We start from the raw sequence: 25,843 nt of genomic DNA, 5'->3' as shown, positions 1-25,843 counted from the left end.
CATCTAAACTGACCACTCTCCAAGTTTAAATCCAAGTTAAACCAGAACATCTGGGGGGGGGGGGTAGGAAAAAACAAGAGGAAACAGGCTACCTTGCATAATGACTTAGCCACTCCCAGTCTCTATTTAAGCCTAAATTAATAGTATCCAATTTGCAAATGAATTCCAATTCAGCAGTTTCTCGCTGGAGTCTGGATTTGAAGTTTTTTTGTTTTAAGATAGCGACCTTCATGTCTGTGATTGCGTGACCAGAGAGATTGAAGTGTTCTCCGACTGGTTTATGAATGTTATAATTCTTGACATCTGATTTGTGTCCATTTATTCTTTTACGTAGAGACTGTCCAGTTTGACCAATGTACATGGCAGAGGGGCATTGCTGGCACATGATGGCATATATCACATTGGTGGATGTGCAGGTGAACGAGCCTCTGATAGTGTGGCTGATGTTATTAGGCCCTGTGATGGTGTCCCCTGAATAGATATGTGGGCACAATTGGCAACGGGCTTTGTTGCAAGGATAAGTTCCTGGGTTAGTGGTTCTGTTGTGTGGTATGTGGTTGTTGGTGAGTATTTGCTTCAGGTTGCGGGGCTGTCTGTAGGCAAGGACTGGCCTGTCTCCCAAGACTTGTGAGAGTGTTGGGTCATCCTTTAGGATAGGTTGTAGATCCTTAATAATGCGTTGGAGGGGTTTTAGTTGGGGGCTGAAGGTGACCGCTAGTGGCGTTCTGTTATTTTCTTTGTTAGGCCTGTCCTATAGTAGGTAACTTCTGGGAACTCTTCTGGCTCTATCAATCTGTTTCTATCAATCTGAAAAAGCACAAGATCAAATCCCCACAGACACACCCCTGGAACCCCGACCTGGGATATTCTATCTACTACCCAAGATTCATAAACCTGGAAATCCTGGGCGCCCCATCATCTCAGGCATTGGCACCCTGACAGCAGGATTGTCTGGCTATGTAGACTCCCTCCTCAGGCCCTACGCTACCAGCACTCCCAGCTACCTTCGAGACACCACTGACTTCCTGAGGAAACTTCAATCCATCGGTGATCTTCCTGATAACACCATCCTGGCTACTATGGATGTAGAAGCCCTCTACACCAACATTCCACACAAAGATGGACTACAAGCCGTCAAGAACACTATCCCCGATAATGTCACGGCTAACCTGGTGGCTGAACTTTGTGACTTTGTCCTTACCCATAACTATTTCACATTTGGGGACAATGTATACCTTCAGATCAGCGGCACTGCTATGGGTACCCGCATGGCCCCACAGTATGCCAACATTTTTATGGCTGATTTAGAACAACGCTTCCTCAGCTCTCGTCCCCTAAAGCCCCTACTCTACTTGCGCTATATTGATGACATCTTCATCATCTGGACCCATGGAAAAGAAGCCCTTGAGGAATTCCACCATGATTTCAACAATTTCCATCCCACCGCCAACCTCAGCCTGGTCCAGTCCACACAAGAGATCCACTTCCTGGACACTACAGTGCTAATAAACAATGGCCACATAAACACCACCCTATACCGGAAACCTACTGACCGCTATTCCTACCTGCATGCCTCCAGCTTTCACCCTGACCACACCACACGATCCATCGTCTACAGCCAAGCTCTGCGATACAACCGCATTTGCTCCAACCCCTCAGACAGAGACAAACACCTACAAGATCTCTGTCAAGCTTTCTTACAACTACAATACCCACCTGCAGAAGTAAAGAAACAGATTGATAGAGCCAGAAGAGTTCCCAGAAGTTACCTACTACAGGACAGGCCTAACAAAGAAAATAACAGAACGCCACTAGCGGTCACCTTCAGCCCCCAACTAAAACCCCTCCAACGCATTATTAAGGATCTACAACCTATCCTAAAGGATGACCCAACACTCTCACAAGTCTTGGGAGACAGGCCAGTCCTTGCCTACAGACAGCCCCGCAACCTGAAGCAAATACTCACCAACAATCACATACCACACAACAGAACCACTAACCCAGGAACTTATCCTTGCAACAAAGCCCGTTGCCAATTGTGCCCACATATCTATTCAGGGGACACCATCACAGGGCCTAATAACATCAGCCACACTATCAGAGGCTCGTTCACCTGCACATCCACCAATGTGATATATGCCATCATGTGCCAGCAATGCCCCTCTGCCATGTACATTGGTCAAACTGGACAGTCTCTACGTAAAAGAATAAATGGACACAAATCAGATGTCAAGAATTATAACATTCATAAACCAGTCGGAGAACACTTCAATCTCTCTGGTCACGCAATCACAGACATGAAGGTCGCTATCTTAAAACAAAAAAACTTCAAATCCAGACTCCAGTGAGAAACTGCTGAATTGGAATTCATTTGCAAATTGGATACTATTAATTTAGGCTTAAATAGAGACTGGGAGTGGCTAAGTCATTATGCAAGGTAGCCTGTTTCCTCTTGTTTTTTCCTACCCCCCCCCCCCCCCCCCCAGATGTTCTGGTTTAACTTGGATTTAAACTTGGAGAGTGGTCAGTTTAGATGAGCTATTACCAGCAGGAGAGTGAGTTTGTGTGTGTATGGGGGTGGGGGGGATGTGAGAAAACCTGGATCTATGCAGGAAATAGCCCGACTTGATTATGTAAAGAGTTGTCACTTTGGATGGGCTAGCACCAGCAGGAGAGTGAATTTGTGTGGGGGAGTGGAGGGTGAGAAAACCTGGATTTGTGCTGGAAATGGCCCACCTGTTGATCACTTTAGATAAGCTATTACCAGCAGGACAGTGGGGTGGGAGGAGGTATTGTTTCATATTCTCTGTGTGTATATAAAGTCTGCTGCAGTTTCCACGGTAAACATCTGATGAAGTGAGCTGTAGCTCACGAAAGCTCATGCTCAAATAAATTGGTTAGTCTCTAAGGTGCCACAAGTACTCCTTTTCTTTTTACTTTTTCCAAGGTATAAACTGAAATCCTATGTCCCTAAAGATGAATACCTATTTAACATGTTCATTACACAGAGATAATAGACCAGAGAAAAGCGATTTCTCCACATCATCATCAAAATGCTAGTTGGACAAGCTTCTGTATACTCAAAAAGAAAAGGAGTACTTGTGGCACCTTAGAGACTAACCAATTTATTTGAGCATAAGCTTTCATGAGCTACAGCTTACTTCATCAGATGCATACTGTGGAAACTGCAGCAGACTTTATATACACACAGAGAATATGAAACAATACCTCCTCCTACCCCACTGTCCTGCTGGTAATAGCTTATCTAAAGTGATCATCAGGTTGGGCCATTTCCAGCACAAATCCAGGTTTTCTCACCCTCCACTGCCCTTCCAGTGTACCCACTATTAGCCTTTCGTCCCCTCAGAAATCATTGGTAACATTCTATGAATCATTTAAGATATATTTTCCAGCAGCTAATATGCAGTTTCCCAGCGACCCATGCATTACCACGATACCAAGCCTAGCAATGGGTGTGTAAACTATGTTTTCCAAGAAGAAATGAAACAGGAGTAAATTGAATTTAGAACATACATTCTTGTGTACTTTCAAACAATGGAGTACTGCATTGCCAGTTATGCTCACTGTTACATGACTGCTTTAGCCAGTTAATCCAGGATTTTTGAAACTCATGGTATATTAGGCTACATTCTAAAGAATAGAGCAGAAATACAATAAGATTATTATGAGATAGTTGCAGGCAGCATGGAGAATGGAAAGCAATCTTTTAGAAATACAGAATGTTTCTTAATGTTTCCATTAATCCAGTTTAACAAAGAACTAAATTTCTTTCCTCCCCCTCCCCCCATTTAAAAGGTACTTTGAACATCTGCTTTCCATTCAAGTATCTATACTTATTAATTCTACCACAGCAAATCTGTATATAAATGTTCACAACTCAGAGCAAAAGGGCACATACACCCCCCCACACACACACACACACGCATTTTTCTATTGGTAGCATGACCAGCTGAACAAGCTCTGCCATATAAACCGTCATCTGCATACAAGTAGCATGATTATAAGGGAAAATAAAGTAGTACATTTGAGTCATGGCAGCAGAGTATAGTCTGGATAGCGAAGGCTGACCACTGAATACCATTGGATAAGGTTTCATTTCCATGCAGTCTCAAGGCTTATTAAAGAAAATTAAAGGCTTATCTAAGCTATTTAAACAGAGACCTAGCTAAAAGGATACTAAACCTTGGATTAGTTGGAGGCAAGAATTTTATATCTTATTCTTTGGCTATCCCTCAATGCAAGGATGATGTCTGCCAAGGGGGTTCACTGGTGGGTTTTTAAGTGGCTTAGGAGCCCAATTCGTGCCCTGCAGATTTTCCCACAGAAGTGACAGGTGTAATCTTGGGGGAGACATAGTTGTTGGTGTTGACTGTTGTGCCCTTTCTGCGCACACACGCACGAAGAGAAATGGAAGTGATAGTGTATAGAAAGTATACTTGATTTAAATACCTTCCTTCCCCAAAAATTTGTGCTCTTGGCAGAGTGTGTAACAGCAGCATGGGAGTTACAAGTTTTTGTACATGCATTATATGAAATGCTTGTCAGTGTCACAGCTTTGCTTGAACCATGTGAAATAAGTTGCAGTATCTTAGTCAGGATCCCTAAAGTGTACTACTAGTCCAACTACTTCAGTATTCCAATCAGAATGCCTTGAAGTTCTGTAGCTGTCATATTGCTACATCTTTACAATTACCTTTCATTCATCAAGAGCAAGGGAGGTTGAGTTACTGAATGATTAACACTTGCACTCTGGTTTTAGGCACTGTATCCATTTGGAATTCTGCAAGCAGGGGCAGGGAGTTATATGGGCCTGTGGTGCCTATGCTGCTGGGGGGACTGTGGAGTCCTCTCTGGCCCCAGTCCTGGGGCAGCCTGCCTGCACCCCAAACTCCTCATATCCAGCCCCACCCCAACCAGAGCCCACACCCCACCCCTTTGCCTCTCCCTGAGCCGCCTCCTGCACCATGAATCTCTCATTGCTGGCCCCACCCCAGAGCCCAACCCTCTGCCTTAGCCCTGAGCCCCCTCCCACATCCCAAAACACTCATCCCCCAACACCCCAACCGTCTGCCCCAGCCCTGAGCCCCCTCTCACACTCCAAACCCCTCAGCCCCACCCCATTAATTTTGTTATGTGCACCAATATGCAGGTGTGTGTGTGTGGTGAGGGGGGTGGACTTGGACCTGTTCTGGGCACCACCAAAAATTAATACAAACCTGCCATCCCTGTCTGCAAGTGAACTATGAGTGAAGCCACTGAAGCTTTGTTATGTAACAAACAGTTGTGTAAAGTGAGTATTTACATAAATTAGCCCCATCTTCAAAAGACTTGAACAGTTTGCCAACTCCATTCATCTGCCTGGGATGGTTGCTGATCAGAATTCATTTTTAAACTGAGCTTTTCACCTTCAAACAGACATTGCCACACACTCAACTGAAGATGATCTCCGTGTAAGCTTGAAATCTTGTCTCTCACCAACAGAAGCTGGTCCACTAAAAGATACTACCTCATCCACCTTGTCTCTCTAATATCCTGGGACTGATATGGCTACAACACTGCATAATTTCCCCAAATGCACAAAAATTCCTGACTATTGCTTGTAACTGATCCTGATTTCATATGCTACTTTAGGAAGAAAGTTGTCATTTAACAGCATTAGGGTTCTTTTAAATCTGTCTTTATTCCTCCTAAGTTACAATAGCCCCTTCCTTTGGAAATGCAAGTTAAACATTTGAATTTTTATCAATACCATGTCAGCTGAAAGCCACTGAATATATTTGCCTGGCATAGTTCTGTATTTTGAGGGAAGGGTAAGTAGTGATGGTTACGATCACTAAAACAATACAAAGGAGCAGGCAGAGAGCCAGCGGGTAACATCACTGGTGTTGTTATGCAGAACTCTGATCTCCGTTTATAGCATGGTGGTGAGAGAGAGAGCTATGAAGCAGCCATTGCTAACCTGGATTATTTAATTTGAGAGCATCATAGCAAAGTGTTTCAAATGACCCATTGTGTTGGTTCTTCCATTATTTTTAACACCTATCTCGTTTCATTATTTGAATGGTCCAGATTATTCATTTGTCTCTACTGTCTCTAGGTAAAGAAGCTGCCTTCACTTGCATATTAACAAAAGCATCCATACATTGCCTTGGGGACATAGCGTTTTAAACTGCCACCTCAAGTATTTTGGACGATACATACGGTTTAATAAAACAGAGGAAGTCAAAGAAAACCCCCAAACCTTTAGTGAATAGCCACATTAGTTCTTGTTCAGCCAATTTGTAATTTGGATTTAAGAGAGGATCGTAGTACTAGAATTCAGGATGTCTGACAAAAAGTAACCTTGAGATAATCCACAAATGTGCATTTGTGGAAGATGTTTGAATGAATGAGATGCATACCATAGAGATCCCACATAATGCAACTTCACTTTATTTCCAGTGTCCAAGGAAGAACTGTTCTAATTTGTATAATAGAGTAGGAGCGTGTAGGTTTGTGGGCAGGAAGAAGGGGCAAGATAGGCATTTATTAGTCAGTAACAAGAAACATGACAGAAGCTTACAAATCAATCTCTACCCCACACAGAGAGTTTCATGTGATTTGAGTTGAGGCACATGATGCATTTTCACTGCCACAGCTGGGATAACAGTCAGGAACCTATTTGCCAACACTGCAGTGATTTAGAAACAAAATACCTATTTGCTATATATGTACCTTTTGTGTTTGCTTTTTGCAAACCTTCATAGGAGTGAAGTTTTCTTTACATAGGTTTTGTGAAAAAAGTCTAGGATTTTGCTGGGTTCCTTACCAAAAATAAATTTAAGGCAGAAGCAGTGCAGCAGCCATCCTAAAATTGACATACCTGATAGAAGTGTTTGCTTCTGAGTGGGTAGAGATCTTAGCCCTGCAACCCCTCTGAAAGGTAGGTAACAATGAGGGATAGAGTGGGCACCTCAAAATACTGGGCTCTTCACAAGTATGAACTGGAGGCCTTGATAGAGGAAGCATTTACCAGGATGTAGAGCAGCCACCCCCAGAACAGCAGCAGGAGGTGGAGGGGAGTGGGTGCTCTTTCCTTGAAGAACTCTAGGATTTTTCCTCTGCTCAAAGTGTGGTGAGGGAGGTAACATGACCTTGGAAGAAGGGGACTCCCAGCGGCACAGCGTGTAGCGCTTAGTGAAAACACTGTCTTTGCCAACAGGAGAGCTTAACCCATCAGCGCAGGCACTTCACCACCCCGAGAAGCAGTAGCTATATTGATGGGAGAAGCCCTCCAGGTGACATAGCACCGTCTACACAGAGAGTTAGGTCAATCTGTCACACAGGGTGTGACGAAGTGGGACTGTTCTTAATGTTTCCTCTGAATAGTGTGGGGGTGCCTCAGTTTCCCCTAGGCAGTTCTTAAGTATCTAGGGGGTGGGGTAAGGGTGTATGATCATTGCAGTGCCCTAGAGGGCATGTGTGTGCAGGAGTCTGGACACAGAGAATGGCCTACACCCTGTTTCCTGGCAACTGATGGCCTGGGCCCTTCCCCCCCTGCAAGGTGAGAGCTGAAGGGTTGGAGAACAAAGGAATCAGGTGACCACCTGGCCCGGGAAAGGAACAAAGCCCAGAGGAGGAGGGGCTGGAGGGGTTTTCAGTTTGGGGCTGGCTGGGACATGGAGTGAAGTGCAGACGTGGTTGTCTGGCTCACTGCTCTCCAGAATGGACCCAGCTGAGGGGTCCCGTTCTCTGCACCTGCAAGCTCTGTTTTAGACCATGTTCCTATCGTCTAATAAACCTTCTGTTTTACTGGCTGGCTGAGAGTCACGTCTGACTGCGAAGTTGGGGTGCAGGACCCTCTGGCTTCCCCAGGAGCACCGCCTGAGCGGACTCGCTGTGGGAAGCGCACGGAGAGGCAGAGGATGCTGAATGCTCCGAGGTCAGACCCAGGAAGGTGGAAGCTGTGTGAGCTGTGTGTCCTGAAGACAGGCTGCTCACAGAAAGGCGACTACCCCAGAGTCCTGACTGACTTCATGGGGAGCAGTTCCAGAGCATCGCCCAGGGACTCCGTGACACAGGGGCAGGGATTTTCCACACCTCTGAACTATGCAGTTATACTGACATAAGTTTGTAGAATAGACCAGGGCAGATACTGCCTGTTTTACTTGGATGAGAAAGGTGAAGGCTAGCCTCTCTCAGGCTACAATGTTTTCAGTCACAGTAATCCCTGACTGTTGTCTTGAGAGAATCAACAAAATGCCTTCTCCATTTTAGAGGAACAGAAGTACCATATAATCAAGGTGATCAACCAAGGTAATAATGCATTGAACAGTGCACATGAAACAGTATTTCAAGCAATCCACTGACTGAAATTTATCAAAAATTTAAAGCTAGTAAATTCTTAAAAATTTAAGTTGTTTGACAACAAGACAGGCAAGATTCAAATTGTTTGGGACTAGTTTGCACAGCCCTATTCCCTACCATGTTAAAACACGATTAAAAAGCATAGAGTTCTTCAGAATATTATCTGGCAAAAGTAATAAGGGCACACTGTGAAAAAGAGCCAATTAATTCCCCAGCCTGACCTAGAAAAAATTCTTTATTAATTCAGACACTCTAGGAGAAAAGTTTGTTCAACTCAAATGTTTTGCCTATTCAAATGGTGTTTAAAGTTAGCTTTGAAGAATACATTTTTCATTAACTGGAGGATGCTCTCTTTTGGTAGAATAAACTTCAGCATTAAAAATAAATAAATAAATGCCCATTTGAGCTTTTCCTACACTTCACAGCCCCTTTCCAAGTACACTGCCTGAACAAGTGCATGCTTCACAATTGTCATCTCTCCTTCCCCCTCCCCCCAACATAAAGCACTTCCCACCACAGTTCCATACATCAACCATGCTAACATATTACATTCAATAAAAGATTCAACTATGCATGGTTACAAATCCACAGAGCACAGATGTAACCGTAGGTAAATGCCACAAAACCCAGAGAAGGAAGAAAGTGCTTTCTACTTATCCATTAAGTTAGTTCAATTTCATTTGTAACATTAAGGCAATTTTTTTTAAGCCTTGGAGACATAGCAGTTACTATAGGGAACACTATATTTAGCAACTAGAAGGTAGTTTCAGATAGACAAATCTAATGTTTGCTGCCACTTAAGAGTGCCAATCACTCTCCACAATTTTCCACACCCCACCCATTATTAATAGGGTACCCATTATTATACCCATTATTATATTATTATAACCCCGATACTTCAGTTGCCTAGTATTTTCCCATTATAAAACAATCCTTGCAACTTTTTTTTTAAACGAACACTCATACCTCCGTTGTTCACAGCAAGCTTTTCTTGCCCCTTACTTTCACACCACCCAGATCCAGTACAAATCTCCAGCATTGTATCCTATCCCTCTCTGAAGCATTATGTGGAGAAGGAGTTTCCCACCTCCTGGAGGTCAAAGAGACAGGCTGGGCCAGGCTCCCTTCAGCCACCATCTTAATCTAGCACTCACACAAGTAGCTCATCTGCTCCACCTCTAGGATAACTGAGGGTCTGACTCTTGAATTTTTAAATGTTTGGGACTGGCAATACTGTAAAGTAAACAAACAATTTGGCTTTATTCATAACATCTTGTTTCCAAGAAGGGAGCTGGGAAGGAAGCATGAAGCTCAAGAGCATGAGGAGCCTCGTATTCTGTTTACTTATGGATGTTTCTGCCAGATTTTGGCAAGAATTGGTTCTGCTACACTTCCTCATGGCTGTATCCCATGGGGTGTAATAAGCTTTGGGATATGGCTACTGTTTTTGAACAGTGTTTCTCAATTAGTGGGTCATGGCTCTCGGGAGTCACAAAAGGCAACCAGGCAGGTCACAAGGCATTGAAAATATAATCTAAAGAAAATATTAGACCCCCTTTTCCCCCCACCATTTAAGGGTAAGCACTCTCTGCCAACTCCTCTCTAAACACATCCAAATTATATAAGCTTATTACGGATACTTCCCCTCCCACCCCCCACCCCTTTTATAGCAAACGTAAGGGAGATGTGAAAGTTTGCTTCACATAAGGTGTTGGCAACCTGAAAAGATTGAGAAATGCTATCTTGGAATATCAATCCCAAGGTTCCAACTAAGCATTACACACACTGAAGTGTTTTCAGGATGTTCCCTTTCCAAATGAATATTGCTTACTAGAGGTGAAAAGTGAATCGGATGATCTGCAGCAGCCATTATGGATTTTACATTAAGAAGGTGTTCTGAAAGCCAATGACTCTTCTTCCTTACACAGAGATTCAATTCATGTTTTCAATGAAAATAATTCAAATAATAAATGCTTACAAAAGAATGTACTGGATCCCCACATTATAAAATCTAGTTTGCCCTCCATATATATCAGACCATAATAACTGAACTTATTCAGCTTTTGTGCCTAAGTCATAGATGTTTTCATGCAAGTATTTTTCAAGCCTCTCTTCTGGTCCCAGTAAGAGCCAATATAAGCACAGTTTTAAGTATATTAATTAATTATATATGAATTGATTGATTAATTAAGGACTAAAAGCTAGCAAAGCTAGCAAAGCTTTTGACACGGTCTTCCACAGTATTCTTGTCAGCAAGTTAAAGAAGTATGGGCTGGATGAATGCACTATAAGGTGGGTAGAAAGTTGGCTAGATTGTCGGGCTCAACGGGTAGTGATCAATGGCTCCATGTCTAGTTCGCAGCCGGTGTCAAGTGGAGTGCCCCAGGGGTTGGTCCTGGGGCCGGTTTTGTTCAATATCTTCATAAATGATCTGGAGGATGGTGTGGATTGCACTCTCAGCAAATTTGCAGATGATACTAAACCGGGAGGAGTGGTAGATACGCTGGAGGGCAGGGATAGGATACAGAGGGACCTAGACAAATTGGAGGATTGGGCCAAAAGAAATCTGATGAGGTTCAATAAGGATAAGTGCAGGGTCCTGCACTTAGGACGGAAGAACCCACTGCACAGCTACAGACTAGGGACCGAATGGCTAGGCAGCAGTTCTGTGGAAAAGGACCTAGGGGTGACAGTGGACGAGAAGCTGGATATGAGTCAGCAGTGTGCCCTTGTTGCCAAGAAGGCCAATGGCATTTTGGGATGTATAAATAGGGGCATAGCAAGCAGATCGAGGGACGTGATCCTCCCCCTCTGTTCGACATTGGTGAGGCCTCATCTGGAGTACTGTGTCCAGTTTTGGGCCCCACACTACAAGAAGGATGTGGATAAATTGGAGAGAGTCCAGTGAAGGGCAACAAAAATGATTAGGGGTCTGGAACACATGACTTATGAGGAGAGGCTGAGGGAACTGGGATTGTTTAGTCTGCAGAAGAGAAGAATGAGGGGGGATTTGATAGCTGCTTTCAACTACCTGAGAGGTGGTTCCAGAGAGGATGGTTCTAGACTATTCTCAGTGGTAGAAGAGGACAGGACAAGGAGTAATGGTCTCAAGTTGCAGTGGGGGAGGTTTAGGTTGGATATTAGGAAAAACTTTTTCACTAGGAGGGTGGTGAAACACTGGAATGGGTTACCTAGGGACGTGGTAGAATCTCCTTCCTTAGAAGTTTTTAAGGTCAGGCTTGACAAAGCCCTGGCTGGGATGATTTAATTGGGGATTGGTCCTGCTTTGAGCAGGGGGTTGGACTAGATGACCTCCTGAGGTCCCTTCCAACCCTGATATTCTATGATTCTATCAATTTTATGATTTTGAAACCAAAAATCATTTTCTTCAAGAAATTATGGTCATTTACTGGTTTACTTTACTTAATTCCTATGAGAATCCACTATTGTGCCAGATTTATAGGTGCTCAGAGAACTCCTTAACAGGCAGTAACCAAAAGCAAGACACTAGCATAGTGAATTAGGTACATCTTAATAGGTTTGTTAATGGGAATGAGAGGAAATTACAACAGCAAGTACTTAATATGAAATTACATGTTTGTACATAATATTTAGTTGCTGTTTTGAAGTTTATTTTTACATTTAATGCTGAAATGCGTCTTACCTGAAGACTTCTTTCTACCTTCCTCTGACCCACACAAGTATGCTGGATCCAGATGTGCTCAATTTTTTTTTCCATTGGGTAAAAAAATCCTATAGCATAATTAATACTTTCTATGAATTTTAATTTTTTGCTCAAGCGGAGTGTGATGCTGTATATAAGAAAGGTAACCATCTATATCACTGTTACACAATTTCCATAAATTTATACAAAGCGTATCATGTAAGATGTCAATGGAAAAGTTAGGCTGTCAAATATGATTATGCTGGCTAAATCAAAGTATCATCTTTGAATCTGAAATTATGAATATTGTCTATGTACTTGCATCTTACATGTGTTGTGTTCCTGGGTAACACTACTCCCTGCCCCCCGCCAGCCCCAACAGAATTTATATCAAGGCCAGATAGTTATTTTGATGGTCAATTCAGGACACTCGGCTCACAATAGGCCACTGAAGAAATTCATACTGCCCAGTAAGCCTTTCCTGTAGATGTCTCAGAAAGAGTATGAGCAATGGCTGCCTTTGAGAGTCAAAGCATGTAAGGGTACATGATATTCTTGTGTGACCCTGGACTCATCTTGGGCCAATAATTTTCCATGCATCTGGGTTCTGGGCTTTATTTGAGACTGTAATATTCCATGCACATGGCCGAGGATATAAAAAGGCATTTGAGACATCTTCATTTCCTGCTTCATTTCTCTGGTCTGGATTTCTAACAAAGAAGCTCTAAACAAGGACTGATGACCCCCAATCTGTTTGGGTGATTCCAGAGAGACTTTTGCAAGCTAGCAATTTATTCCCACTGCTTCAAACCTGATTTAAGGACTTTGCAATCACTTGTATGTATATGATCTAGTAACCATTTATAACTCTTCTTTTCTTTTATTAAACCTATAGTTTTTTAGGATTGGCATATGTGTGGGCATTGGTAAGATCAGAGTTATATATTGACCTGGCTAGGTGGCTGGTCCCTTGGGATTAGAAGGATGCTATAACTGATGAAATTGGTTTTCAGTAACCACTCATCAAAAATTCTAGTGTCTGGGTGGTGAGCCAAGGGTTGGAATGCCCAAAGAGACTGCATTTTTAAGTTCTTGCTAACCACTGTGATTATATAGATGTTCACTTCTGTTACTGGCTTGGTATAGTCTAATGACAGAACAATCACCAGTTTGGGATGAGTCTGTCCTATTGCTCAGCAGTCTATCCTGATTTTGGCATCCTCAGCTGTGACCAACTGAGGCACAGTGACGCAAGCTTTTTTTAAAAAAAAAACAACTACAGAACACCCTTTTAGTTTAATAAGCTAAAATTGTTTAAGCTACTTTTGTGGCTGCTGGTACACTGGCAGCAGAACATTAAAACCAGTTACATGTTCTTGCTGCTCTTGGACCCGCTGAGATGAGTCACGTTGACCAAAATCATCTTGGCCCTCACACATGGGCAATTATCTTCAAAGAGCAGGTGTTGGAACACCTCATGCAAACAGAGAGCCTCAAAGGAGGTCATATATTCTACTGTCTTCTACCCAAGGCATTACAATGGCAGTGGCAGTTGGTCAAGAGTGCATCAAGCATAATATGGGATGAAAAGAGGGAAAACTCAGTGGTCAGCTCCTGGCAAATTACAGACCACAAAAATCTCTGTTAATTGAAACACCTAATAAAGATGTTTAAGATCCCCTGGTAATGTCCATGTGTTACATGTGAGTTAATATAAAAAGAGCACTGAAGTTAACACAGCGATCATCATTTCAGAAGTACCATTATGTACTTCGGTATCATATATAGGGCTTCGTGTGTCATGGAAGTCACGGACTCCGTGACTTTCCACGACCTCTGTGACTTCTGCTTTGGCTGGTATAGCTGACCCCAGGGCCACCCACAGCCAGCCACACCGGTGCTGCTGCAGCATCCCTGGGACCAGCTGCACCAGCCGCTGCTTGGGCGGCCCTGGGCAACTGGCCCCGGGGAGTGCCTGAGCAACAGCCGGTGCACCTGGCCCGGGGGACTGCCTGAGCAGCGGTCCTGGCAGCAGCCAGAGCAGCGGCAGGTGGGCAGCCCCCCCCCCCCAACAGTTGGTGCCGCTGGCCCACGCCCACCCCCCCAAAGCAGCACCCCTCCTTCGCCAAGATTTAGTCAGGAGTGTATAGTACAAGTCACGGTGAGGTCACTGGCTGCGAATTTTTGTTTATTGCCCGTGACCTGTCCATGACTTTTACTGAAAATACTGGTAACTAAATCATAGCCTTAATCATATACAATTAAAGTTGCTTAAAAGGATACATTGTTTTTAATTAAACAGAGTTATTACATATACCTATATGCATTTTAACTTGATTTTATCAGAACACTCCTTGGTCTTAGTCCCTTCTTTTATTAAAAGGGGAAACAACTAAAGTTAGTTAGCGGAAATATTTTTTTAAGAAGGGGAGCTACTGATGGGGGGGGGTCATTTTTCATGAACAAAATAGTTTTTAAAAATGCCCTCATCTGACCAAGAAAGAATCCCACAAGTTGAAGATTTTGTGAATTCTGAAAGATCTTTGTGTTTAATTATAACATTTGTATATACTGTCACAAAACAGACTCAGATTCTCAAACTTCAGTAGCGTAGAACCCATCTTAGGAGATATTGTGAATGGAAAGGAGGTGGTTCATGTGACAGTGAATGGGAGGGCTCCACAAGGTAATCACGTATCATATATAAGACAAGTACAGCAATTAATTACATAGGAAAATATTAGGAAAATAATTAATGTTCTTTTCATACAACGTAGCAACCAGCAGCAAAGGGAGCCAGCACCATATGTCCAAGCAGTTCTCTATGGACTGTTAACAAGTGCTTGGTGAACCACCAATTGAGAAAATAAATGCTTTATTTATCTGCTACACTATTTTGCAGAACTTGATTAAAAGTTACTTTTGTATTTTAGGGCTTGTCTACACTGGCACTTTACAGCACTGCAACTTTCTCACTCAGGGGTGCGAAAGAACACCCCCCCCCCCCCGAGTGCAGCAAATTGCAGCGCTGTAAAGCACCAGTGTAAACAGCGCGCCAGCACTGGGAACCACGCCCCCAGTGCTAGTAGCTACGCCCCTCATGGAGGTGGCTCTTTTAGAATGCTGGGAGAGCTCTCTGCCTCGACAACACAAGCCACGTTCAAGCACTGCCACCGCAGTGCTTTATCATTGCCAGGGTAGACTAGCCCTTAGGGTATGTCTACACTGCAATTAAAAGCCTGCATCTGGCCCACGCCAGCTACTTGGGCTCAAGGCTGCTGTTTAATTGCAGAAAAGATGTCCAGGCTGGAGTCTGGGCTTTAAGACCCTGTGAGGAGGGAGGGTCCCAGAGCTTGGGCTGCAGCCAAAGTCAGAACATCTACACTGCAATTCAACAGTCCTGCAGCCTGAACCCCATGAGCCTAAGTCAGCCGGTACAGGCTACTCACACGTGTCTAATTGCAGTATAGACATACCTTCAAAGGTTTGACTTTTCAGTTGATGGCCAAGTTGATCGAGTTACTATTTATAGTATTAACAAGTGCCTTTGCAAGGAGAATACCATTATTCTGAGTATCAAAACAGATTCACTAAATTCTTCACTAAAATAATGCCCTTTTTATCCCAACTTTAAAAGGTCCCTTGTTAAGACAAATCAGCAAATATGAATTCTCAGAGAACACAGTAAACTGCCATAGAGTAACTGTGAAGGACAAGATTTCTATTAAACACCTCTTACTGTACAGGAAGTATTCAAATAGTCCTCCACATCAGACACAAAGTGTTCCTGAGTTGCAATTTTCAAAGGGCCAATGATAATGTTGAGTCAGGTTTATCCCATACTATTTTGGAGGAGTATTGCAGAGGAGGCGGTCTTACTCAGTTGCAGACAGAAGAGTAAGCGAAGATATATCTTTTGTATTTGCAGGTGAGCTGCATATTTCAAAGGCAAATTAACCCAAGTAAGATTGTTTATTTGTTATATCTTGTTCCAATATATGTTGTATTACAGGTGAAGAAAAGTTAGCTTGCACCTTTAGCTTGTGTACTGAAAAAAGAAAGAAAGAAAAGTGACGTGATAACTAGTTTAACATGACTAATCTGGGTCCTTGGAATGAAGAGATCTATATTTTAAGTTTCAGTGTTTAGGCTTTCAGGCTGCGATTTTCAAAGGAGGCTGAGTTAGTTACCCAAATTCCACTGAATTACTACTCCTTTGACACCTTAGAGACTAACCAATTTATCTGAGCATAAGCTTTCGTGAGCTACAGCTCACTTCATCGGATGCAGCTGTAGCTCACGAAAGCTTATGCTCAAATAAATTGGTTAGTCTCTAAGGTGCCACAAGTACTCCTTTTCTTTTTGCAAATACAGACTAACATGGCTGTTACTCTGAAACCTACTCCTTTGAAAATCCTAGCCTAAATCTCCATGCCCACTTCTCCAGAAACACATTTAACTGCTAAAATTGTATAAAAGGGGGAAAAAAAAGATATGTACAACAACCATCCCCTACATGAAAGCATGGAATAGTCCATCCACCAACAGTGTAGTTAGGAAACATTGCCTCTTAGTATCATGAGTATCACCACCTGAATACCTTAATTAAACTGAAATTACCCTGGAAAAGAGATAAAGGACAATCTAGAATATAGCAGTTTGCTTAACAAGCTCAGCAGCCAGATTAATTTGGTATTGCAAGACAAGTAAACAGGCTAAAGATAAATTAAGTTTTAAAGAAGGAAATTTAAGGCTCAAAGTTTTGTTGAATGTATGCTGCAGGAGTTTTTAGTTGTTTGTGGAAAATGACAGCTGTCTAAGACAAGACAACACAAAGTTTACATACCACATTAAACTGCTATCCATCTGTTGGTTCCTCTTCTACACTGCCAAATTTAAGCTAGGCCCTCAAACCATGCAAATTTTAAAAGTGTATTAACGAAAAGTGAGCTTACGACTAGAACTTTGAACATGTGTCCATAATGATCACATCTGTCCAAAATTGAGAATCTATCGGACTATCTTTGGCTTTCTAGTTCTAAACTGTGCTTGTAGCATCCTGCATATCAGAACTTCGAATACTTATCTTAAAGCAGCCTAAGTGAGTCTTAGTGTAGTTCAGCTCTATCGACTGAACAAATCAGCTTTCCACTACTACCACTGTTAGTGTTAGTTGACCATAATATCTTACGAGTGTTGCTCATTCACCTCATCCACAAGTGCGGAGTCCTGACTTTCTCAAACAAAGCCTGTTAAAAGCCAGAAGACTTTGAATGTCACGCTAGTTTTCCCCTGTAGGTTTTAAATCCTTTCCCTTTCACAGGATTTGGGGGGGGGGGGGGGGAGAGAGAGAATGTTTGTTTTCTTAGACCTGCGTTATGTACAGAGTCACTTTTTAATTCAGGAAGTTGCATTAAGGTATGCTTTGCTGAAAGTAAGATTTAGCCACTGTGATGTAGTATCCACCCTACACAGAAGTGGAAGGGGTTAAGGGAGGCCCCGGGGTCCTACCATATCTTGTCCCCAGGAAGGAACAGTGGAGGCGAGTCCTCCAAGTGGCACAGTGAGGCTCCATGGAGTGCAGCCAATTAGAGAAGGGCTACAGGGAGCAGCCAATCTGGGTCCAGCAGGCCCATATAACAGGAGCTGCAGGGCAGAGCAGGGATGGTCACTGCAGGGAGACCAAGGAGTGAGGACTGTGTTCCTAGTAGACTGCAGGAAGGTAGCACCTTGGACAGAAAAGCTGTTGGCAGGGACTGGGGGAGCAAGAGGGAGCTCTTGACTGGCTGCTGTGACTGGGTAGCTGAATGCCCTGAGGTAAGGGCGAAGAAGATGCTGTGGGAAAAGCAGCTCAGGGAATTGTAGCAGCATTGAAAGAACGTAAAGAAGCACAACAGGAAGCTGCCATCTACAGGGTCCCTGGTCTGGGACTCAGAGAAATGGGTGGGCCCCACTCATCATTGAGGAAGTGGCTAGATTATTGTACAGTGATACCTCCGACACCTGGAATGGGGGGGAACAGAGACCTAGCCAGAGGGCTGAGACACGAAGAGGACGCGGTGGTTCCTGAGGCTAAGAGAGTGGCTGCAGATGGCAAGTCAGAGCGACGGTGTGCAAACTGCAGACGGTGGCATTGGCCTTGAGCTAATCCTCAAAGTGACCAGGAGGCGGCGCCAGCCCAGCAGTGAGTGGTGCACTCCATGACAGGCATCTTCCAAAGGTAAGTGAATCAAACAGAGCTTGCAGTTCTCTAATACTTCATGGAAGTTAACACTTTGGATGTCACATGAAGACCAGGAGGAGTAAGAGTAATGGAATGATGTCCCTAGTGTAGCACTCCCATAGTTGGTAGGGGGATGGAGTACTGAAGAAACAACATTTATGTGGGAAAGAATGTTTAACAATCCCGTACAACATTATACATGAAGATGACTCATATCTGAAGTTTTCCAATCACTACCCATCTGTCATAAATATAAAGGGAAGGCTAACCACCTTTAAATCCCTCCTGGCCAGAGGAAAAACCCTTTCACCTGTAAAGGGTTAAGAAGCTAAAGATAACCTCGCTGGCACCTGACCAAAATGACCAATGAGGAGACAAGATACTTTCAAAGCTGGGGGGGGACGGGACGGGGGACAAAAGGTTTTCTGTGTTGGTGTGTTGCTTTTGCCGTGACCAGAGCAGGAATGCAGGTCAGAACTCCTGTAAAGAGTTAGCAAGCAATCTAGTTAGATATGCATTAGATTCTGTTTTGTTTAAATGGCTGATAAAATAAGTTGTGCTGAATGGAATGTATATTCCTGTTTGTGTGTCTTTTTGTAACTTAAGAGAATCGCTCTAGGCAAAACCTATGTTTTGAATCTGATTACCCTGTAAGGTATTTACCATACTGATTTTACAGAGGTGATGCTTTTACTTTTTCTTCAATTAAAATTATTCTTTTAAGAACCTGATTGCTTTTTCATTGCTCTTAAGATCCAAGGGTTTGGGTCTGTGTTCACCTATGCAAATTGGTGAGGATTTTTATCAAGCCTTCCCCAGGAATGGGGGTGTAGGGCTTGGGGGGATTTTGGGGGGAAAGAAGTTTCCAAGTGGGCTCTTTCCCGGTTATATTTTGTTAGACGCTTGGTGGTGGCAGCAATAAAGTCCAGTTTGTACCTCGGGGAAGTTTTAACCTAAGCTGGTAAAAATAAGCTTAGGGGGTTTTTCATGCAGGTCCCCTCACCTGTACCCTAGAATTCATAGTGGGGAAGGAACGTTGACACCATCTAAAAGGAGTACTTGAGAATGGGATCTGAAGTCTGTCTTCCCAGCTAGAGACCAACCAGACTACTAGTAGTCATAGGGAGGCAGCTAGAGCCTATGGGGAGAGTCATCTGAGAAGGAGACAACTCCATAAGGATCCTTTTTTTAAAAATGGTGATTGGGGAAAAAAATAGTCTAGTTTTGTCCTACCAATCCACTTTTCCAAACTAGTTTTTACCATCCCTAATAAAGAGCTATGATGATTAAAGAAATTCTCTTAACCAGGTCAGTAGGCAAATGAATGTGATGGGGAAAGGAGGCTGAAAAGGTATGTGAATGGAAGGACAGGGTGAGAGACTTTTTCTTTTCTGTAAGTTTATCTGATAGTCTGTCTTAACTTGTCTCTTGACATGACACCAGTTTTTGAGAGTTGTTTGTATGAAGCTAAAACTCCAGTATTAAGAGTTTCTCAAGAGCTGGTCTACGCGACAAAGTTAGGTCGGATTAACTACATCGCTCAGGACTGTGAAAAATTTCACACCCTGTGCAATGTAGTTAAACTGACCTAAGCTGCAGTGTAGACACAGATGAAGAATTCTTTTATCAACCCAGCTACCACCTCTTGGAGAGGTGGATTTACTACAGCAACAGATGAACCCCTTCTGTCGCTGTATTAAGCGGCTGTACCATAGCGGCACAGCTGCAGCTGTGTCGCTGTAGTATTTCTAGTATAGACATAGCCTTATTTTGGGAATAGGGCACTTTAGTGTTCATGAATCCTAGAAGGGTAGGACTGGAAGGGACCTCAAGAGGACCATCCCTGACAGGTAAACATTGTCTAACCAGTTCTTAAAGACCTCCAGGTGATGGAGATTCCATAATCTCCCTAGGGTGGAAGAAATATATTTCCCTACTAAGCAGTAGGAAGGCTAAAGACACATGTTGACAATTCTACATTGTACGAACCCATTAAAGTTTGCCATTTTATATTGAATTTCATGCAAAAGATGAAAAAGGAAATTTGAAGTTAAAATTTCTGGCATTTATTGGCCAAGATTGCACAGACCTTACACTCAATTCAAAGGCATCTCTCTGTCTTTGACCACATCTGATCAATTTCAAAATTTCAGGGAAAATTCTAGGCTTCAATGGTTAGAGCCATGTTAATTTGGGAGGAAATCAGAACAAAAAGGGTGGGGAAATGGGGGACACAGAGCCCCTCCCATCTAATTAACACAGACACAGCATCAAGCTGCTTTGCAATTGTCTATAGGTCAAACTGGTTGATGCACCCATTAACATCTTTGAGCATAACAATATTCCTGCTCATCCTCTCAGACGACACCCCAGATGGCACTCCCAGATAGAAAGAATAATGAACAATAAGGACAAAATGCAGAATAGGGGCACGCACACAGGCCTTGGCATCAGGAGAATAGGGCATCCTGATATGGAGGCCCCCAGAACCTCTAGCATGAGGGAAAGGGTGGGGAAGTTGCAGGAAGTCTCTGAAAGAGGGGGGCAGGAAGATGGCAAACAGGGAGCTGAAGGAATGCATGGAACCCCTGATGTGTGCAGTAAGCTCAGCAGACAAACTATGAAGAGAGCAACCCCTGTGTCTTCTATTGCACCTTTGACTCTGCAGTGCCTAGCTGATGAAGTTGTGTGAAGAGTATCCTAAGGGCAGGTGTACACTTAAAACACCATACCCAGGCAGCTGCACTGCTGAAGTGCTTTAGTGAAGATGCTCCAAGAGCACTCTCCTGTCGGCTTAGTTAAACCACTTACTGCCAACATAGCGCTGTCCACTGGCAGTTGGGTTTGTATAAAACTATGTCGCTCACGGGTGGGGATTATTCATTATTAAGCCCTGATCTACACTACAGAATTACTTCAGTATAACTAAAAGTAAAGAGCAGCAAAGAAAGCATTTGCTCAATTGTGTACAACACAAAACACCAAAGACACACTGTTGCAGAAAGCTTAATTACATTTTTTAAAACTGTAAGTTAGATATAAGCAGTTGTGACAGATGGGGAAGCCATTTCCTGACAGTTAATGGTTGGGGAGAGTCAAAGGGCCAAGGAAAGCTAAGCTCTTAACTCAGTTAGATAGTAGCTGCCAGCAAATGCCTAGCCTATCAGTCACAACTGGAAAATAAGCCTTCAGTTAATGCTGTTGCTGCAAGTAAGGAGAGCTATACACACAGTTAACTTTGACAGACTATTTACAACTTTAAGTCCTATTTTCACGGTGTTGGAAAGTAATGATGATCAAGTATCTGAGACTAACACACAGGTGATTTCTGTTTTCAGAATGCTACGGTTGTAGGTTATCACAATAAAAATGTGCTGATACTGTGTAAGTATTAGCTTCATTTGCCTCAACTGCAGTTACATTTTCATTTCACACACAAATATCTGAGCAAAATACCACTCTAAGATCAAGGCAAAACAAACGGACGTCACCATTAAACACAGTTAAATGCAGCTTCAAAGTTGGCAAAACTATCCCTTGCGCATTACAAGTTCATTTTCAGTATTATAGTTGTCCACAAAGATAAGTTCTCAAGCATTTAATCTCATGAGATTTATGGCATTTCCTTCTATTAATTTTACACTCATTTGCCCACAAACCAGTAAAGAGAAAATATAATAGATTTATATGGCACATTTTAGTTTTAATCAACTTTTGCCAGAAAGTGTCTGTAGAAACAATTTACAAATAATTTAGGTATCAAACAGGAATATGCATACTGTAAGACATCCTCCCCTCTTTGGAAAGTGAACTTTTTGGTCATCAGATACACGCTTCCTGAGGAGGCCCTACAGGCTTAGTCAGATCAGCGCCAGGAATTCAGTGAACCTGGGGTCATGCTGTCAAGACTCCAGAGTAATGCAGCGTTAAACCATTTGAACAGAATTCAGCCAGGGAATTAATGACTTCTGTTACAATACCATGACATCTGTCTTTACAAAACAACTCTTGCTGCATTTCCTTCCCTCCCCCCCTAAAATTGGGAAAATAGCTTCTTACCCAGCTCTCCTCTAAGGTTGAGGAATTCTTGAGATAGCTCTTTATGCTGTTTTAGTGCTTCCTCCCTCTGTAAAAAAAGAAGAAAAACACATTTGGTTACTAGTGTTTTGAATAGAACACCTTCCAATAATTAACTCACATTATCTGCAGGAAAACAAAAGGCAAGAGTGAGAAGCCAAGAAATGAATCATTTAGGGTAACAGCTTTGCTGTTACAAACACACAGATGTTCCTTAGTTGTTATGGAAGTTATTCTTTAAACAGCCTCCCTAGTTTTCCCAAGTTAACAATCCAATTAAATCTTAGTTTGCAGCAATTAAATGATTGTATTAGGATTTTTCCCACCCTCATGGGTGTAACTGTATATTGACCCACAATGTTTCAACTAATGCATGCATAGGACACATGATGCATGCCTCTTTCAAACACAAACTTAAATATTTATGCTAAGATCTTGTCAGCATATGGACTTTGTGCTGAATGTAAACAAAGCTAAACTTTGCTAGAAGCTCGATCTTCTATGAAGGAAAGGTAAAGCCCACTTTTAAACTATCGCCATTTTTTCATTAATAGATTTTATAGGTTCAATGACAGCTAAAATACTCAGATTTAACTTCTAGCTTTACAAAAAACAGATTAGAATTGAAAGAAAATATATAAAAATATAGAAAGTGGTCTTGGCATTCAGGAAGACTAACTAGAGCTTTTTAAAGCAAGAATCAGCTTGTTATTCAACTTAAAAGCCACGGAAAAAACCCGACTACCTCCTTTGCCCCTTATATTCTGCCCACAACTGAAAGACCGCCTAAAAACCTGAAACTAGCTGCTGCATAGAACAGAGTTTAAGAAGCAGATTCAAGGAGGACAATTCACAGCATACATAGCATAACTACATTAAAGGTATTTCACAGCTCAGTGTTCACTTCATGAACAGAATCCTCCAGACGCAACCACTGCTGTGGAGAGCATAATGTTGCAGAGATCATAAGATTCAGGCTTTCCAGTCAGGAATTGCTTGCTGCTGGAGCCATGTCACCTTCCCTGCAGTCAGCCACTGCCTAAATTCCCTGACATTCTTCCAGAAAAGCACTATAAAACAAATAGTGATTACCCTTGTTGCAGCACATTGAGAATAGAGGCACATTTTGCTGCTAGAGCAGCCCATTTTCCAGCTTCTGTGTCTCCACTTCCACCCTGCACATGTAACAGGGTATACAGGTGGTACTGGCAACACCACACACCAAACTGGTCTGGCTAGATACAAGACACTACTAGGAAGGGCTCCATTGGACCTTGTCTCAGCCTTACTTCAAGCTTTGCAGGTTACCGTACTGCTTGTACTGCTCTCTCCCACCAGAGGCAGATATTGCAGCTTCTGCACTTGGCACAAGCAGTCAGTGATTACTTAAAGCCACAGCCCTTCATTTATGAAAAATGAGAAGCAGACCTTAGACTGATCGATTGCCACTTACTCAAATATCAGCTGGTTCAGTAAAGGAAAATCTGACCTTCTCCATGGATAATGGAGTATATTTTTAGCTTTCTGAGCTAGATATACCAGGCTTTCACTTAATTTGTATACACAAAAATAACTGACCTGAGACCTGAACTGGACAGAAAAAACAAAATTATGCACCAGTGAGAATGCAATGTAAACATTAAGTTTAACATGATGATAAGTACCCAAACTTGCATTTCTAATGACCCCATCACTTGCAACAAGCTTCACTGTGAACATTGCCTCCTTTCATAGGATCATAGAATATCAGGGTTGGAAGGGACCCCAGAAGGTCATCTAGTCCAACCCCCTGCTCGAAGCAGGACCAATTCCCAGTTAAATCATCCCAGCCAGGGCTTTGTCAAGCCTGACCTTAAAAACCTCTAAGGAAGGAGATTCTACCACCTCCCTAGGTAACGCATTCCAGTGTTTCACCACCCTCATAGTGAAAAAGTTTTTCCTAATATCCAATCTAAACCTCCCCCACTGCAACTTGAGACCATTACTCCTCGTTCTGTCATCTGCTACCATTGAGAACAGTCTAGAGCCATCCTCTTTGGAACCCCCTTTCAGGTAGTTGAAAGCAGCTATCAAATCCCCCCTCATTCTTCTCTTCTGCAGACTAAACAATCCCAGCTCCCTCAGCCTCTCCTCATAAGTCATGTGTTCTAGACCCCTAATCATTTTTGTTGCCCTTCGCTGGACTCTCTCCAATTTATCCACATCCTTCTTGTAGTGTGGGGCCCAAAACTGGACACAGTACTCCAGATGAGGCCTCACCAATGTTGAATAGAGGGGAACGATCACGTCCCTCGATCTGCTCGCTATGCCCCTACTTATACTTTGCTCTCACCTGTACTATATTAGAAACATAATACAGTTGTACAAAACCATTCAGATATTTTTTTTCGAGTTGCAACTACACAAACATCTATGGTAGTTAAATTCAAACATTAACACTGCCATACTTAAAGCCAAGGGATGGGAAGTGCTCACAGAAAACCCCACCTTTAGAATACATTTATTTCTCCCGTTTATTCCTACTGCAAATTAGTTTAGGACTCTTGATAAGAAACTCACTTATCAGATTACCTAATTAGAGGAGAATAAAGGAGGTGGCAAATATTCCTTCGAAATCTGAAGAGTGAGTGAAACTATGAAACATTGGTCTTAAAGACAATTAAAGCCCAAAGGAGTTAGACGTAGCCATTAGTTAGGTAGCCACTCATTTAGCATTAAGTGCAACATCTCAGCCATCTCCTAGTTTGATCACACAGCTGTAATGCCTAGTTTGTTCTTGAGTAAAGAGTGTTTTTTCCAAAAATTGTCAACTCATACGGTGTAACATTTGGACTTTTCAAGCAAGTCCTTCACTGGCTATGCGTCATATAAAGACCTACCTACACATTCTCTTCAGATGCATTTGCCTATATTATAACAATTTAATTACAATAAAAAAAAGAGATTTAGCATATGAAGGTTAAAAGCTGCCTTAAAACACATCCTCTTTTGATGCAAATGGGAAAAAAAGTGAGGTTACTACATTGAGCCTAGAGGGAGAGGATAAAAGTATTGCTGATTAAGTCTGCTCCTCTTTAGTTTAAATCAATTGAAGGACACCTATACATGATCCTGAACTATAGGGCTGGCCCTAAATTTAGAGAGATTATGTACTGAGCAGACTGGCACAGCATATGTCTATTGATATGTCCTGTCTTAAAGGCAAAAAAGGTGCAACTTCGTCATTTTAGCTCAATCAAGTTAGCTTAACTCAATTAATTGAAGACTCCTCTTAATGCTGGTTAAGACTCATGCTAACATATTCAAAGGCTTGTTAGAGGACCGTGTTGTAACCTCATATTAATAAGCATTAGGAGGGGTTTTCTAACTTGATTGAACAGAATTGAAAACCACATTTTCTCCCAATCAAGACTAAACCATAGCCATAGGTTGCTCTTTAGGGTATTAGAATTTCATACTTGTTCAAGGGAATTTACCAGGATGCAGTTTTTCCTCTGGAGAAGAGTGTGAGG

General features: G+C 42.5%; 1 protein-coding gene across 5 annotated transcripts in view; it reads right to left on the bottom strand.

The window, feature by feature from the left end:
• Positions 1-25,843, bottom strand: part of MTUS1 (microtubule associated scaffold protein 1) — a 198,962-nt gene that overhangs the window by 16,327 nt on the left and 156,792 nt on the right. For 2 of the 5 annotated variants that reach the window (XM_048848138.2, XM_048848137.2), the window contains exons 9-10: positions 22,314-22,380; positions 3,535-3,651 (exon numbers count right to left, since the gene is read on the bottom strand). In XM_048848138.2, coding sequence (XP_048704095.2) covers positions 3,535-3,651; positions 22,314-22,380 — 184 coding nt within the window. Of the gene's footprint in view, positions 1-3,534; positions 3,652-22,313; positions 22,381-23,423; positions 23,621-25,843 lie in introns of those variants that run through there. The other 3 variants (XM_075127881.1, XM_048848140.2, XM_048848141.2) reach the window with 2 other exon arrangements.

Source organism: Caretta caretta, chromosome 4 (genome assembly GCF_965140235.1).
Source record: "Caretta caretta isolate rCarCar2 chromosome 4, rCarCar1.hap1, whole genome shotgun sequence".
NCBI lineage: Eukaryota > Metazoa > Chordata > Testudines > Cheloniidae > Caretta > Caretta caretta.
The sequence above is the reverse complement of the archived record's forward strand: the minus strand, read 5'-3'. Positions and strand labels throughout refer to the sequence as shown.